The sequence below is a fragment of the Lycorma delicatula genome, chromosome 1 (assembly GCF_047948215.1).
Source record: "Lycorma delicatula isolate Av1 chromosome 1, ASM4794821v1, whole genome shotgun sequence".
NCBI classification, from domain to species: domain Eukaryota; kingdom Metazoa; phylum Arthropoda; class Insecta; order Hemiptera; family Fulgoridae; genus Lycorma; species Lycorma delicatula.
In genome coordinates, this window is record NC_134455.1 from 81,839,703 (window position 1) to 81,857,557 (window position 17,855).

General features: G+C 29.6%; 1 protein-coding gene across 1 annotated transcript; it reads right to left on the reverse strand.

The window, feature by feature from the left end:
- Positions 1-1,745: 1,745 nt before the first annotated feature.
- Positions 1,746-17,477, reverse strand: LOC142319612 (mitochondrial transcription rescue factor 1-like). Its single transcript, XM_075357096.1, has 4 exons — positions 17,411-17,477; positions 12,515-12,657; positions 6,590-6,662; positions 1,746-2,038 (listed from the first exon to the last, which is right to left on the reverse strand). Exons 1-4 carry the CDS (start codon positions 17,453-17,455, stop codon positions 1,838-1,840), a joined length of 462 nt encoding a protein of 153 aa, XP_075213211.1. The 5' UTR covers positions 17,456-17,477; the 3' UTR covers positions 1,746-1,837.
- Positions 17,478-17,855: the final 378 nt, after the last annotated feature.

The window sequence follows — 17,855 nt, forward strand, 5'->3', positions numbered from 1 at the left end:
ATAATGATATGGGGGCTTCGCAAAATAAACAGAAGCTGGAATTATTATTCTGAAAACAATATCTATTCTGTAATAGTTTTTAAATGACAAAGACTAAATCTGAAGCTGTGCCTGCAAGGGTGTACCCATGGTTTTGGAAGAATTTGGTACAGCCTGTATTTCCTTCTTGAAGGTATGAAAGTTTAAATATAAATATAATTGTAAAATATTCTCATTTTTTAGATTAAATTAAAAATATAATTAGGATTACCTACCACTATCTTACATCATTCTGGTTCAAATTATGCATATCAGATATGGAATTTTCTTCTATATATTAATTTATATTATATTGTATTTAATTAAATAATATATTTATAATAAATATAATTATATACATGGATTTTCTTTCCAGAAATAGAATTTTTAAACATCCTCTTTGTTTATATATAAAAAGAAGAAGCAGTCAAAGTATTGCATAACTTTAATAATCAGCTATTAATAATAAAAATAAGAGTGTGAACCAAAAACAAAATACATAATTTTACAGGAGAAGAATATTAAAAATTTTTCAAAAAATATTCTCGCATAGGTGCTTAACAAACTTTCTTAAGTAACATTTTCTCTGAACCTAACACTCCCTTCAATAAGATTAAATTTTTAGGAAAAACTTTCCTACATTTTAAATCTAGGATCTAAACTTAAAAAAAATTATTTCTTTATTTTTTATACATTACTTGATAGCATGTTTTTGTGAAATATCTAAACCAAAGAGAGCAAGTAATATAAAAATATATTTTGGGGGTTGATTTTAAAAAAAAAAAGTTGCAATATTTATATATGAAATATAGGTAAAAAATTTGCTAGTTTTTTGTAAAATGCCTCTGAAGAAAATCGAAAATTGGTTTTTCACATTTCCCCCACCATTTTAACAAATTTTGAAAAAAAAAATAATCTGATCAATGCATCAACCATCTCTTCAATGGATATGATATATAGAAATATTTGAGCTAAATTTTAAGAAAATCTGTTTGGTCATACATTTTGATTTTGGTCTAAGATCTGCAGAAAAAACCTGATACCCAGTTTTTATATATCACATAACATAGCTAGAATAGCTAGTTTTTCCAGGTAAGTAAAAATTATAATAAAATTTTGAAAAGAAAAATATCCTAATACTGTAAGACCAGGCGCAACAGGGATGTCAGCATCCACAGAAAGATCCCAAGTTGGGCAGGCCAGCTGGAGACTTTTTCCTTCTTTGTCTTCTGAGAGTGAAAGCTCTCGCACCACCTGCCTTGGTGGAATGAGAGCATGTACATGAATTGTTTAAGGCAACAATAACTTTAATGTCAGTTATTTTTTGTTCATCGTCAAAGATTACTAATTAAAGGTACTAATTCAAAATCTAATGTCATTTCATATGAAGAACATGTAGATTTGTTTTCTGTTCTTTAAATGAATTAATAAGGTTAATTTAAGATAAAATATTTTATTATTTCAGTACAATATCTTCAGCATTTTAATAACCATTTGCGAAAGAGTACACACTAAAAGCATTACTACTACTAAAAGCAGAGTAATAGATCTATAATAAAATTATAGATCTATATATATATATATATATTTACCATGTTAACATAATATGTTAATATGGTAGTGGAGCATAGTGTACTTTTTGCATTTTACTTCTCAAAATTTTTGAAATCTCAGAAACAGTAAATATCAATCATTTAAAAATTATATAATCCATTACATTATTTATATTGAAAAAAAAATTTATTAATTCATTTTATAAACTGTACAGTATTGACAAGTAATAATGTTTTATTCAGCAGACGATCAAAGTTAATACATCCTAATTGCTTTCATGTAGTTTAAAAGGATTATTTTCATAATTTGCTATCTGCAAAACTTTTGTTCTTCTCATCCGTACATTTATCACTTCTTCTTCTTCATCAGCTTTAACAGAAATAATTTGTACACGAGCTACATTCAGAAAATCTGGGTTCAGATGACTCACTCCTTTTATAACATCAATTTCATCACCAACATTTGCCTAAAAAATGAATAGACTACTTTAAAAGTAATAATTAACAGAAAGACTGGTATAGTAATACTTACATAGATCACATGAGAAATGGGTAGATATGCTAAACCTCAGATAAAAATTATTTTTCTGGATAGATCAAAGGAAATTGTGGTAAAACCTTGATCTGAGCAGCATCACAAAATACAGAATTTAATATAAAAGATTGGTCTGATTAAAGTCCATATTAATTTTTAAAAATATACGCACATGAAACAATGTTAATGTAAATAACTGAAGATACTAAATGTTAAAAGTTCATGATTCAGAAGCCATTAATGAAAATAGTTTGAGCACATATTTATGTACACATGAATGGGATGCAGAAAATTCAGGAGTTTCTTAATTTTTAATTAATATTTAAAAATTTATAATAGTAACATTGTTTCCATTAAAAAAAAATCTATTAATTGCATTTTAACAAATTGGTGGGAAAATTTTTTACATTGTTCAGAAATTTATTAAAAATGGCAATATTAGTAAATTAAAGTCCTTTCTCATTAGCCAAAGAATTGTGTTGTATTACATGAAAAAAGTTCTGTTGTTTGGTTTGGTAAAATTGGTTATCATTACTTTTATGAATAAGTGAATCTTCTTTTTAACAAAGAATATACATTTGTAAATACAAACACAAAAATAAGTTAACATTATTAATTTTTAAACATCAGTTTACACGATTCATACATATATAGGCGTCTAATAATGATTAGCACATTTTTGTATCTTGAAAACTTATGATTTTTTTGAAGGAGCTCTAAGAGATTATATCATATTTCAGACAAGAATATAGATAAGCCTAATAAATATTAAATAATGATGACAAGCTTAACGTTTTATTAAGGTGCTTCAAAGTAAAACAGTATAGCATGATTTTGCTGCAAATGAAATCAATTTCATCATACAAAAAAAATTTGTCATCCAATAAAATTATTGGGAATTTTATTCAGGCTATCAACAGTGTTACATCTAACTGAAAATCACACATATCAAGATTAAGATAATTGAATTTGAAATATTTTTTTTATTTTAGACATAATTTTACTACATGAAATTGCATAGATGAAATAAAGTTTCCTAAAGCATCTAATGAATATAAATAAAAATTTAATGAACAGAACCTGGAAAACGCTTTATTGAAGAAAAGATTCCGATGAATTATGTTAAATTTATATTGTCAAAAGAACATACAACTACAGCTTTCATACCTGTACTTTTATATAGGGATGTGCGGAGGTTACACAACTCTGCTGAACTCCTTTTCGTCTTGAAGGTTTCAAGTTTGAGCAGCATATGTCAGGCTCTTTTTTTTATTAATCATAAAGAAAGAAAAGACAAACACTTATAACTGGGCATCAACCAGTTGTTATTGTATAAATAAATATAAACCTAATAAAAAAATATATATAATATATATATATATATATATATATATATATATATATATATATATACATATATAATTTAATTGTATCAAATAAAATAATTTAAAACAATTATATATTATAACCACCAGATATAGTCAGAATAAAAAGGTAAATGTGTATATATATGGGCATAATGTTTAGGATCATACTTTGTAAATTTTTCCAAAATAACTTTTTAACAAGTAGAATTGAACCTCCACAAGGTGCACCTGGATATATCCAAAACAAATAGGAGAAATTTTTCCAGTAAACTGAATCTAAAAAAACTTCACAATAATCATTTATCATCAAATTACACCTCACTGTTTCCATCTAGAGTTGTACGTTAGGACCTAATCCCACCACAGGTGACCCCTTTGAATCAATCATGAAAGATCTTATACGGAATACTTCACCAGCTGAACCAAGCAACACTAGAGTTTAGTAGAGAAGGCAGCATTCAGATACGGTGGACTCCCATTTAGAAGATAACATGCAATGGAAAGCATTGGAATGCCCCACCAACACCACACACACAAACAAGAAAAATACAAAGTCCAAAATCAAACCAAAGCAAATCACCTAGATTTCCACACACAATGTAAACTCGTTCAAGCAGACTGGTAAACTAAAAATAATAACTGGCTTAATGGACCAACACAAAATTCTCATCACAGGTCTGTAGGAAATAAGAAACACCGACCAGAATGCCATGGAATCTAAAGAGAATAAGCTCTACAAAGGTATACCTGGAAAGAGAGTGATGAGAAGTGTCCCAGTTTGGTACAAAATGTGAAACACTTTTTAGTCAGCCTCAAAATAACAAACTCCACATAAGAATTCAAGTCACAATCTCCAAGAATCTCAACACTCACCCTAAAATCATCTAAAAAAATCTACACTATAATAAATGCTCATGCATCCACTAATAATAAAAATAACTCTCCAAAAGACCATAAAGAAATAGAAAAGTTCTGGGATCTTCTTTATCTGAAAAACAACAAACATGTTATAAATAGCATCCCCAAAAACCATGTTAAACAATTAATTGGAGAATTCAATGCTCAACTAGGCACAGAAAGAAAATACCATATCATCAGAAAATGGTATGCCCAAAAGAAAACAAAAAGAAAAACAGACAGATTTGTCAATCTCTGCAGAAACCACAACCTAATGTCAAAATCCACATATTTCAAGAGGAAACCTCAAAAACCTGGAAACAACCCTTCTACACTAAAAGAGAATGGCAACGAGACCATGTCTTCAAGGCCAAACACTACCACAAGGAGATCTACAACATAAAAGTTCTCTGAGGAGTAGACAGGCTCAGACCTCTAAGTAGTTAAAATTAAATTTACTCCCCAAAGAAAGCTAAAAAACCAAGCCCCTAAAACTAAAAGAAAAATGGACCTTACCCAACTAGAGTTAAAATTACCAAAAAGCAACCAAAAAAATAACAATCGTGAATAAATTTGCAGATCCAGTCAACAACCTTAAACAAATCACAAAAGATTTAGCCCTAATAAAATCATAAAAAACATCAATAGTGGAACAGCAAACAAGAAGAAACAGTGAAGAAAAGACATCAGGCATGGCTATCTCACAAATCCCAAAAATCAGAAATATCCTACCAAAATCTAGTAAAAGTAAGAAAAGAAAGTACCTGAACCCTAAGGAGAATAAAAATACAACATAAAGAAACACTGAAGTCAATAGAAGAAGAATACAATAAAACAATCAAGAGATTATTACAGAAACTTCAAAAATCATCTCTAAAACTACAAACCCCCAACCCGACTAATAAAGAATGAAAATGGTAAACTAGCCCACAACAAAAACAATGTAGAAATCCTAGGTAAATATTTCAACAAACTCCTAAATTGTGAAGAACTGACAGAACTGCTAAACTTCAACACCAACAAAAATAACACCATCAGAAAACAGCAACCCTCCCACAATAAAAGAAGTTACAGAGGAAAATCTCACTCCCAGACACAACATACAAAATTCTTTCAAGAACTAGGAGGTTTCAGATCCAGGATGGGCTGTTCAGACCAAATCATGAGTTTCAAGTTAACAATGGATTATAACAGGAAATGAAACAAAGACATGGTGATAACATTTGTATCACTCTTTTGTTTCTCTAAATTCACACATATATAAGAAGAGAACTTACAATAGAGAGAGAGAGAGAAAGAGAAAAAGAAAGAGGCAGAGAAAAAGAAAGAGGCAGAGAAAGAGAAAGAGAGAGAGAGAGAGAGAGAGAGAGAGAAAGAGAGAAAGAGAAAAAGAGAGAAAGAGAAAAAGAGAGAAAGAGAGAGAGCGAGAGAGAGAGAGAGAGAGAGAGAGAGAGAGAGAAAGAGAGAAAGAGAAAAAGAGAGAAAGAGAAAAAGAGAGAAAGAGAGAGAGCGAGAGAGAGAGAGAGAGAGATAGAGATGGAAAGCTGGTGTAATGGTAGTTTTGTAATGTTGAAGCAAACATAGACAATTTATGTAAATAATAGAATCTTTTAACCAGCCAGATGGAAAATTAATTCTTCTAAAATATTTTTCCTATAGCAATTGTATTGGATTTTCTTAATGCTTAGAAATTTTTCAGTAATTTTTTCATTTCATGTTGTTCCGTTCCATGTTAAGCCGGTTGGTGCTGCACTCTAGCATCTACTAGTGCTGGCCGGCTAGTTAGTCTCGTGAGCATTCGAGTGCCGAATCCCACTCAATGCGGTCATGATTGTTTAGTCTAAGGTGACCATTTGAGAGCCGGATCTCGCTCAGTATGGTCGTGATTTGTTTAATGTAACATTTCATTCATAGCCTAATGTGACTAGTTTTATTTAGTAGTTTAAAGTCTAATGTGGCTTATAGATTTTATTGATAATGTTCAATGATATTATTCTAATAATGTGTCATTTATTCATCAGTCTAATGTGACTTGTATTTCTCGATATTCAAAAAATGTCTAATGTGACAGATTAAATTTAATTATTCAAGAATATGTTTTAGCTTATTTCATCATCTCAACCATCATTTCAAAATACAGTCCAGACCGCTCTACAACTTAACAATATTTACAATAAAAATGCAACTAAAAATCAGCTTTTATTGTATTAAATACTCACTCTCTCGCTTTTCTTCAGCATTTTTTTTCCATTTACACGAATTCTACTCTCATAAAATGCCAGATCAAGTTTACTAAAATGAATAAAAATTTATTTATTTTAATAATGCTGGTAATTATAAAAACAGAAAAACTCATACAAAGAATATAACTAACAAAAAATTAACTAGAAAAATCATACAACTTTTTCTTGTTAGAAAGACTGACTTATCAGAACTAGATCTAACTCAGATTGCCAAAATTAATTTAAATCAGAAATGTTCCTTTATACATTATATACTATATACATATAACATCAGATATTATATGACCAAAACTTTTTTGTAAAAAATACAAAAGGCTGTTAGATGAACCAAAAATGATTTGCCTTTAAAATTATTCACATTCATTTCATGATTGTGATTTTGATCAGTCTGAACTATACTCAATTCTGAACAATTTTTAAAAAATAAAGCATATGGAGGAAGATAGTCTCACTTCTGAGTTCTATATGACACTTCTGTGGAGGACAGCATTTTAAATTTATTAAAATAAAATTTTATTGTACATGATAATTCCAAAAAGTGGTAAAGGACTAAAGCAATGTTTCTCAACTTGTGGGGTAACTCCCCTAGGGAAATGTGATTATGTTAAATCAGGGGTGCGAGCATATCAAAAAGAAAATATTATTAAAAGAATTTATTAATTTACTGAAAGGAAGCAAAACAAAATACATTCTGACATAATAAATAATAAAATGCACATTTACATCGATATAATACACTTATAAATAGGATTGTATTAGTACTGCACAATGTATTTAATAATTAACTTATCAGAACTAAATTAAAAACAAGTTTAATAATTATTATTAGTGATTCCCTAGAGTCTGTCTTGCAAAGCAAAGTTTTTTGAAGGAAGGTTTAAATATTAGAAATAGACACTTTTAGCTTATTAGAATAGAGAAAAGAATATTAGAAATAGAGTTCTTTTTCTTTATTTAGCTGAGATCTATATTTTGTTTTCAAAGCAGTCGCCACAGAAAATCCGATTTGCACAGGTAGAATGTTGAAAATGGTAATAGTATATAAAATGCTCTTGTTTTCAGTGCAGAAAACCCATTATCCACCACTGCCAAAAATTCAAAGAATGATTTATTGATAAATCGTCTTTTGATTTCACCACTTGCTGTGAAGTCTATGAAAATTTCTTCTTCGGCAGTTGAGAACCCTTTGGGAGTACTTTGAAATGGATCCTTAAACCACTTGTAACTTGCTGCCAAGTTGTCATTGACAAGAAAATACTTTTTAAAATTCTTTGCTAGCATGGCTAAATGATTTTCAATGGTTATCAAAACAACTTTCACATGTGTTCTTCAGCCTTGTAAGTTTTAACACATTCATACACATTTGCAAATATTTCTAGGTGTTTTTGTTTAATTTCTGCTCACAATTACAATTTTGTACATTAACTTTATCACTCCATCCAGTATATGTGTACTTGCTCCTTGGAGTTGAAGATTCAAGGTATTTCATTTGTCAAATATGTCAATCAAGTAGCTCAATTCCATCACAAATAAACCATCTCAAAATTTCTGGGCTTCCAACCAGTTTTCCTCTTCTAGAAAAATGGCGATTTCAACTCTTAATTTATAAACACATTGCAAAAATGTCCCACGTGACAACAATCTCGCCTCATAATAAAATAGTAATGCTGAATGTGCTGCACCCATGTCTTTACACAGCACAGAAAGATTCTTGATTTTAGGGGTCTCATTTTTATATAATTTCCTATGGTTACAACTGTTGTTAACACAATATTCAGACCAGGACTTACTTCTTTGGAAGCCAGAGCTTCTCTATAGATCATGCAATATGTCCAGACACACTGTGGAGATTTTTGTTTCACAAGTGCTTATATACTTTTGAATCTTCCAAACTCTGAACAAGCACCATTGGTGGATATTCTGACACAATTTTTTCACTCTACATTTGTCTCATTTATAAAATCATCTAAGATAACAAGTAATGCAAATGCTGTTTGCTTTGAGTTCTATTTTTACAGAAAAGTAGTTCTTCTACTTCTGACATACCACCACAAAATCATACATAGGCAATGAAATGAGCATCATTATTGCTATCTGCTACCTCATCAAACTGAACTGAAAATCACGTAACTTCCTGAAAAGCTGATGCTGTACACCTTCAGCTACATCACCAATTTGATGGGCAACAATATCATTTGATAGAGGTATGGACTACAATTGTTTGGCAAAATTTCTCAAATATAGTTTCTACAATCTCAATTGTAGCTGGAAAAATAAGCTCTTTACCAATGGTATGAGGCTTTTTACATCTGGCTATTTTATATGAACCTTTGTAAGAAGCAAGTAAAGCTTTTTCATTCACAGATAATTTTTTTTTAAAATGGTTTCTGCCTTTCATATTATTTTAATTCAAAGAATTCTCGAGGCTTGTTAATGTACTCACTATGAAGCGTTTCCAATTGACGTTCCCAAAATTAAGTATTCTTGATTTTATTTTCGAAACCACTCTCTGTGAACTTGCTGATGCTTCATTATTGTCTAATGCTCGCTCATGCCCACCTAAAAATTGATCCATCATTCTGTATAAATCTACTGCCAAGAATATTTAATACCGTGAATTGCAATTAACACATAACTTACAACGTACACATTCATGATAGATTCAATAGCAGTAGAAGGATTGACTCAACTGAGACTGGTTGGAATTGAATGAAGTGCAGCATTTATACACATTTGTGCAGACATTCCAGAATGTTCGAGACAAATCAGAACTTCTCGTGAAACCACAAGAATGTCTGATATAGTGGACATAAGACAGAGAGCAATAGAGAGGTATCAATTCTGGCTTTGTCAATGCAGCGGATCAGTGTTGCCAAATATCAATAGATTTACTTATTCTTGGTAATTTTTATGGTTTGTAATTAAGGTCGTATTGTAGCTTTAGCATCAAAATTCATTATTATTGTATATTAGGGGGTGGCGCGATGAAAATTATGATTGAAAATTAAGTTGAAAATACTGAAAGGTTGAGAAACGCTGGACTAAAGTATTTCTTCTTCACAAGAAAGGCAATAAAATGATCCCTGTAATTACAAAAATTGTATTTTATTTATAGTATTGTTAATGAATTAATCCTGTAGGCAATAATATGAGACTGACTTCAGGAAAAATTTTGTGTTACACTTCCACAAAGATAGAGGTAGGATCATTAAAAATAAATTTTATTGTCAGGGATAAAATGCAGACATCTACAATTAATTTAATTATTTAAATTTACAATTTACCTCTTCAAGGAGTTTCCACGTGACAAGTATTATTTTTTAAATGAAATTAAAGGAATTATGGGAATTAACACATATACATATTCACTATCTCCAAATTTAATACAGATTTTCAACGATAATGACCTAATTGGTTTCTGGAGGGAAGTCTTCTTAAATCAAGTCTTTAGCATTCCACAGCCATATTCTTGCATATCCAACTGAAGGAAGATCCTCCTTAAGTAAATTTTTTAAGGTAAACTTAAATTACAGCAATTTTACAAACATTAAAATTAGGCCTGTAATTCTATGATCATGTACATCCACAATGGCATACATTTCCAGCAGACTTCATTAATTGACAATTACGCAGAGCTAACATGTTAGAATAGTTTACAGCAACTGAAACATTTACACAAGGTGTAATAAAAAAAAAATCACAAGATCTTTTTAATTTTGTATGCTATGTCTTTTCAACTGAGTTTGTTTTTTTTTCATGCAATGGCAGCATTGTCTATATTACTACACCTTATCAGAAGCATAGTTCAAATTTAGTAGCAATTTATTTTCTTTGAAAATGATAGAACACAGGATTTGCATTAAATTTTGTGTTAAAAATGGAATAATGAAATGAAGTTGTTAAAGAAAGCTTTTGGTAAGGATGTTACACCAACATCAATGGTTTACAAGTGAGTACAGACAGTTTCTAAAAGGCCTAGAAAACAATGAGAATTACAAAAAGACTAGATGTCATAACACATTATCAACCAATAAAAATATTGACAAAATAAAGGATATTGTGATCAATAATTGTCACATCTGTATTAAAGAAGTTGCTGAAGAGAAGAGAACTGCTTGTGGTGCATGTGAAACAATTTTAATCAACTTTTGGGTATGAAACAAACAAGTAGCAGCAAAATTTATTCCCAAACACTGAATTTTCAAAAAAAAAACATCATTACAGAACAATTGTTAGCCATCACTGAAGACTCAGAATTATTCGAACGTTTCATAATAGATGATGAAACATGGGCGGTATACAGTTATGATATTAAAACAAAGGTCCAGACCAATCATTCCAAAAGAAGATTCCTGAACAACCAAGACCAAAAAAACAAACAAAATTCAATCAAATGTTAAGGTTCTCCTTACTTTTCTTACCACAAGGGTATACACTCAATTAGCAGTTTTATATAGTTTGTGTGAGACAAACTGATTAAAATTACCACAATCGTTGCACAATGATTCATGGATTTTTCATCACGACAATGCTCCAGCAATGCTCCTCATTATTAATTTGCAATTATTTACCCAAAAATAATACACTGATGCCACAGCCACCACACTGATGCCACAGCCACCATACTGATGCCACAGCCACTATATTCTCTAAAGATGACATTCTGCAACCTTTTGAACTCCTCTGATTAAGAAGAGTCAATAATGATTTGCAATAATAGATGAAATAAAGAAAAAAAATCACAAGTGAACTTAAGTTACACAAAAAATACCTCCTACAATTGTTTTGAGGATTGGAAGAAATACTACCATCTCTGGGGGATATATTTTGCTGTCGTCACATCTCTGGTGGACTACTCTGAAGGGGACAACATCAGTATAGAAAAATAAGAAAATTATTTTTGATAAAAATTAAAATTCTCATTATTATATAATAATTACACTTTGAACTAGCAGCTTCATTTAGTATTTTAATGTTTTATAATTTGACTTTGTCTTCTCAATCTACCAAACCATCTTTTGCTGATAAAGAATAATTTCTAAGATTAAAATGCCTGTGAACATCAGAAATATTGACAATGCCTTTACAGAAACAGTCACCTGATTAAAAGCAATACAAACTGATTGCATTAAGTAATCCATTCCATTAGTATCTTTTTCTTGTTCCTATGCATGCTTATTTATTCATTAATATTCATACAAAAATTCTTATTTACACTTGAATGTGATAATGTACATTTTATAGCTATATCATTTACTTCTATATCTAATTCTTTGTTTTTCTTATAATCAACTGACCTGTGTATAATAAAATCTCTTTTTCCTACAATTACGTAACAAAACTTAAGCCTACAAAGAGACATTTATTATACTAATTATGCTACAATTTTATTACACAATATTAATAATTACACGAATTAAAGTAATGTAAATAAATAATCTAAAAACAAATATAACAATAAATAAATAATCCTATTCATTCTCATCATCATAACCGTCCTCACCATCACTGCATACTTCATCATCCTCAATTATATTAAATTATATAACGTGTTATTTATTTTTGTAATTGTTTGTTCATTAATAATTTAATTTAAAAACTGATAATTTAATTAATAAAATTATCACATCCATGTTCTACAAGGGAAACAGGAACTCACTGATATCTACTATGATGATAATTATACCTGAAGATTTTCTAGACATCAAAATCCTAATTACATTTACTGGAAAGGCTTTGACTCAAAGATTTATTATTCTTGAAACATTGAAACATGTTGCAATCTTGTACTTTTATATAATATTACAATGACATCGTGCAATATTTTTCAATAATGTAAGGGTGTGCTGGATAGCTCTTATTCTGATAGAAGTAGAAAAATAAGTACAAATGGTCACATACTTTCTTGGTAATCCAAGCGCTCTTTTTAATAGTACATCAATTCTCATTGAAGGCAACTGAGTCTTAATTACTTTAGAAGCTCTATCATATTTATCAATAACATCCACTTCTTCATCTGAGTTCTCAGAATCTGACTCTTCAACCTGAACAAAAAGAAACAAAAATTTTAAAACAAAAAAGGTCATAAATCTTTTTTTTCAAGTATAATTTAACTAACAAAAAAATTAAACAGAAACAATATAATCTGACGAATTACAAGCAGCGGGCTATTCACAATGGGAACATTATTAGTTAGAGATGGGTGTCAACATGAAAATTGTGTTCTGTCTTATTTTTGATTCAAATAAGGTGATTATTTTTTTTTTAAAGACAATCTATCCTAATTTGGTAACAATATCTTAATAAGGAATACAGCTTAAAGAATACCTTTGAAAATGATTACACAAATAGTAAAGCAACAGAAAAAGCATTTTAAGTGTATTTTTGAACAAATCAGGCAGCAGCACTGAAAAGATAAAGATGTAAATGCTTATTCTACACAGAAAAATTACTTATTCCTCAACTAAACACATCATCAATGTGTTTCGCTAGTTTTAATTATATCAGTAATAAGTTCTAACACTTGCAACTGAGCACTAGGTATTATTAATAATGCTACTCCCTTGTACTGATGAACTACACAATACTATCTTACAACACAAAAAATAATTCTTTTCTTCCATGATGTGTCAATAATTATTGTTTCATTACACTACTTACAAATAGTGTACAAGTGTTTACACTTATGTTACAGATTTGTCACAGATGTATAACAAAGATACCATAAATTCCCAATTTTTCAAGTTACACTACCAACTTAGTCAATTTAAAAAATTATTGATCAACATATGAAACTTTCCATATTTTATAAATATTAAAAATTATTAATGGCACAATTTCAAATTAAAAGTTATTGTTGAGTCATCAATCATTTAACTAGTTGTGTTATTCTTTTTCTCTTTTGGGCTAATTTTTTAATCTTATGGTATGATTATTACAGCCTACATCCTCATTACTGATTTTAAATTCTCCTTACAATTTGTCAAATATCCCTTGTTTTCCTTACAGTTTTTATCTTCAATCACCATTTCTACCACCAAATTAAAAAAACTTTAAAGTCTTTAATATATATGGTCAATTAATCTAGTCTGTTTCTATAAAATTCTGCCACAATTTCTCTCCTCTGCGATTCATTTTAAGATCACTTCATTTCAAATCTAATCATCCTATTTAATTTAAAACATCCTTCTATAACACCACATTTTACAAGGCTCTACGTTTTCCTTTCTGCTTCCTTATTTTACTACCTTAGAGCAACCAATCCACAATATTACTTTTAAGATTCTGAGATGGATATTTCTTCATACCAGCAGACTTATTTTCTACACTGAGAATTTCTCTTGCTTGTGTTACTTCAATTCTTTGCAATTTTATTACCTACAAAATAAAATGTAATGAATACATTATGATCAATGTGTTCATTACATTTGTTTTACTCGATTTATTTTCAGATGGAATTTCTCCCATAGTAATGAAGCTATGGAATTCAGTATTTATTCCAGTAAATTTCTTTCTGCCAAAAGAATAATGTTATTGACAAATTACAATATTTTATTCTTTCTTTTAGGATAATTACTCATACTCAAATGCTTCCTTCGATCTATATATTGCTTCTTCTGTATGAAAGTTAAAAATCATTGGATACACACTACATCCTTGTTTCACTGTTTTCTAAATGGAAACCTGCCCTTCCTCATTTTCTACAACTCAATTCTTGTTGTGATTAAGTAAAAATCATCTTTCCTATAATTCAGTTTAATCTTCTCAAAAATTTTCAACACTATCCTGTTCTGTAATTCCAGATATCCAGTTCTGATTTACAAATGTCATATAGGTTATTGTAATTTTTTTAAGCAAGCCTTCTAAGATTAGTCTGAGAGCCAGAATTACCTTCTTAACACACATCCTCTTACTGAAACAAAACTAGTCAGCATCCAGTTTACTTACCTAAATGTTGCCCCAGCAGTTTTGATAAATGAGATGTTAGACTGATAGTTCTCATACTTCATGCTCTTACGTTTTTTGGTATAGTGACATTACACTTTTTCAAAACCTGTGGGTACTTCTTCAGTTTCATAAACTTAATATACAAATCTTTAAAGTGTATTTAGACCTAGTACTCCTAAATAAGATAATAATTCTGATGATATATAATTTATCCCTATTGCCTTATTTATTTAAATCTTACAATATTATTAAATAACAAAACAGGAACAATGCAAATAATGAGCTCAACCAAACAATTCTATATTTCTATTAATGTCTGTCAGCGTTTCATCAAACTGTCAGTATTTTTGGTTTAAACATTACTTGTTGTGAACTGGGTACCAAAACCAAATAAATGGTTGTAGGTGATCTAATGAAAGACACAAGTCACTCCTGAGTAACTTGGATTACAAGCCCCCCCTAAGCTGAGAAACTTTTCTTTAGGTCATTTTTTTTTGTGTGTAATGTGCGTAGTTTATGAGAAAATCACCTGGGGTAATTAAAATGAAACAACCTACACAGTTTGACACAAAATTGACTTTTTTTCAGCAATAGATTGATTTTCTAAGTAGAGGTTGCACATTTTAAAATATTATTACATGTTAAATTAAGAGTAACCTACATAGCATTCATTCATTAGAATAACATGAATTAAAAACATAACAGTTTGAAATTATTAAATAACTTACCTTTGCTTTAAACGTTTAAAATTTTTTTTGAAATAACAGTACAGTATTACTTTTTCAGTGTAGGTAGTTACTGTACCCCAAAGCAATTCTGCAAAGGAGTAGTACAAATAACCTCAATAAAGGTGCTTTATTTAGCTCCAAAAGCATCTTTTCAAAGAAAAGGTTTTACTAGATTTAACTGTGTGCTAGGTAATAAACCCTAGCACATAATGTAATGTAACCATGATATATAAAAAACAGAACTAAAAGCATCTAGTCGCAGAAAATTTACAATTCATACATCAACAACCAATATTTTTAGGAAAGGTTAGCAAGTGGTTTTCAAAACCAAATATTAAAATACCTATCACATGATCATACAACAGACTAATAAAACACAGATTTTTTTCAAATTTCAAATAGAAAAAACAATTATGATACAACTTATTACTCACATGCAAAATTTAAGTAAAAAATGCCACAAACTCAACCCACTCATAGAATATAAACTATCAATTATAAATTTTATAAAAACATTAACAAAAATGTAACATAAATCAAGATGCTGTTTGGCTTCATATTACAGGAATTTTCTACAAACTTCAGGGTTGGGAGCCACAAACAGGATTCGGCTACAAGACTAGTACAACAACTGCATTTCTCATGAAGAGCTCCAAAGAATATCATATTCTAAAACTAAAAATGAAATGGTTTTTAATAAGAAATACTTTTAAACAGAAAACATAACGCTAATGATAAAATAATGATTTCAGCAACACCCGTTACCTTGTATCGTTTTACGGCTGAACTAAGGGCTAAAAGTAAATTAAAAATTAGAAAGCTCATTTAAGAACATACTCTACTTTTCTTTTTCGAGTAATAATGATGTATATCCTGAGAAACACTAAATGAAGTTTTAGTAACATTGGTTGAAGATCGACCGGCTAGAATTGTACTAAACTTACAATTAGGCCTGTTCTGTAAATCTACATCACAATTGTTGCTAACTGGTTTACACAGTAATGAACACTCATTTCGAAAATTAAATCTTCTGCAGTTTTCAGTTCTTAAAATACGCGAAACTGCCTCTGCGAAGAAAGTACTCTTTTTACAGAACTGATAAAAAAACATTTTTCTTCGTTACCTTTCTTTTTTTTTAGCCTTATCTTTTTTCTTCGTTACCTAAATTTAGTTAGTAGTAATTAAATGGCTGATTATTAACAAGTTCAACTACATCGGAGAACAATTTTTATAACTTTCCTTTAAAAGTACTAAGACTTTTTCTTCTTTTTAATTGTATATAATATAATTTTACCTCAGCCCATTTTAAAATCAACACAGAATATACAGGTTAGTCGGATAACCGATCCTGTTTGATGTACAGTACTTAGTTCATCTGATTGACACTTTTTTTAACTACTCCAAATAGCTGTAATAAAAACAGATTCCTTCTTGTAGATAGCTACAAGAAGATGTGCTTGTAAACAGTAGCACATCGGCCGATGTTTGTAGATTACCATGGATGCTATGGCAAAGATTATTTTTTTTAGAATTAAACCTTTCCAGTTTTTTTAAATAGAAAAATATACTTATTGATATAAATTAAACATTGATGCAGGAACATAATAAAGCTTTTACTGCGATCAGTAAATAATAACACGCTATATAAATTAAGACAGTAACGGCTGTGTGTGTATTATTCCACAGTTAGGCACAAGAAGACCGACTTTTCATTTCCGAGGCCCTTAATCATTTCGCAATCAAAAATGCACTGATTTTCAGATTAAAACGCATTACATATGTTCGATCAACAGCAGACCCTACACACAAGCATCAAGTTTCAAATCGTTCACCACTGTGACTCACAACATAAGCGCTATGCAAAATACACCACAGCTTATGTTGACTGTGTAGTGACCTTAAATTGAGCATAACTATAGAACAACTCAACCAATCTTCATAGAATTTTCACATTCACAACTTCAGATACACTGCAACAGCGTATCTAAATCTCAATGAAATTGATCGAGCAGTTTTCGATATTTTCGAGCCACAAATTTTATAAATAGGCATATATATACATATATAGGCCTGTATAAGGAAATTAAATTTTAAGTGGATGGTATTTTCATACTCCTCATACCTCTAAACGTAAATAAAATTCAATTTCCTCCACCCAGTCCACCATACGACCGAAAGTAATACTGTTATTTGCCTGAATGGATCAAGAAAAAGCATGATAAAGCATTGATCAAAGTAGCATTACAAATGCACGGTTAAATATATATATATATATATATATATATATATATATATATAAAATAGATCTGGTTAAAATCCATACTAATTATTTAAAATATACATATGATATAAACACAAAGTAAATATATAAAGTAGCTCAAAAATAAATCACAGTTAAAAAGTTGTTAATGGAAATGATTTGGGCACATATTTATATATTTGTTGAATTGAATACAGAAAATAAGATGTTTTTAAAAAAAATTTATCATTACTGTTTAAAAATTGTTGACAAAGAGATTTTGTTTCTGCAAAAAAAACGCTTTTAATTTTACTTTAAATAAATTGAT

Bases quoted from the DNA above. Each gene is read 5' to 3' on its own strand.
- LOC142319612 (XM_075357096.1), bottom strand. From the start codon at position 17,455: ATGGTGGACTGGGTGGAGGAAATTGAATTTTATTTACGTTTAGAG. The intron at 12,658-17,410 runs GTATGAGGAGTA...CTTTTTGTTCAG, and splicing joins AATTTTATTTACGTTTAGAG to GTTGAAGAGTCAGATTCTGA. The intron at 6,663-12,514 runs GTATGTGACCAT...TATTCATTTTAG, and splicing joins GCGCTTGGATTACCAAGAAA to TAAACTTGATCTGGCATTTT.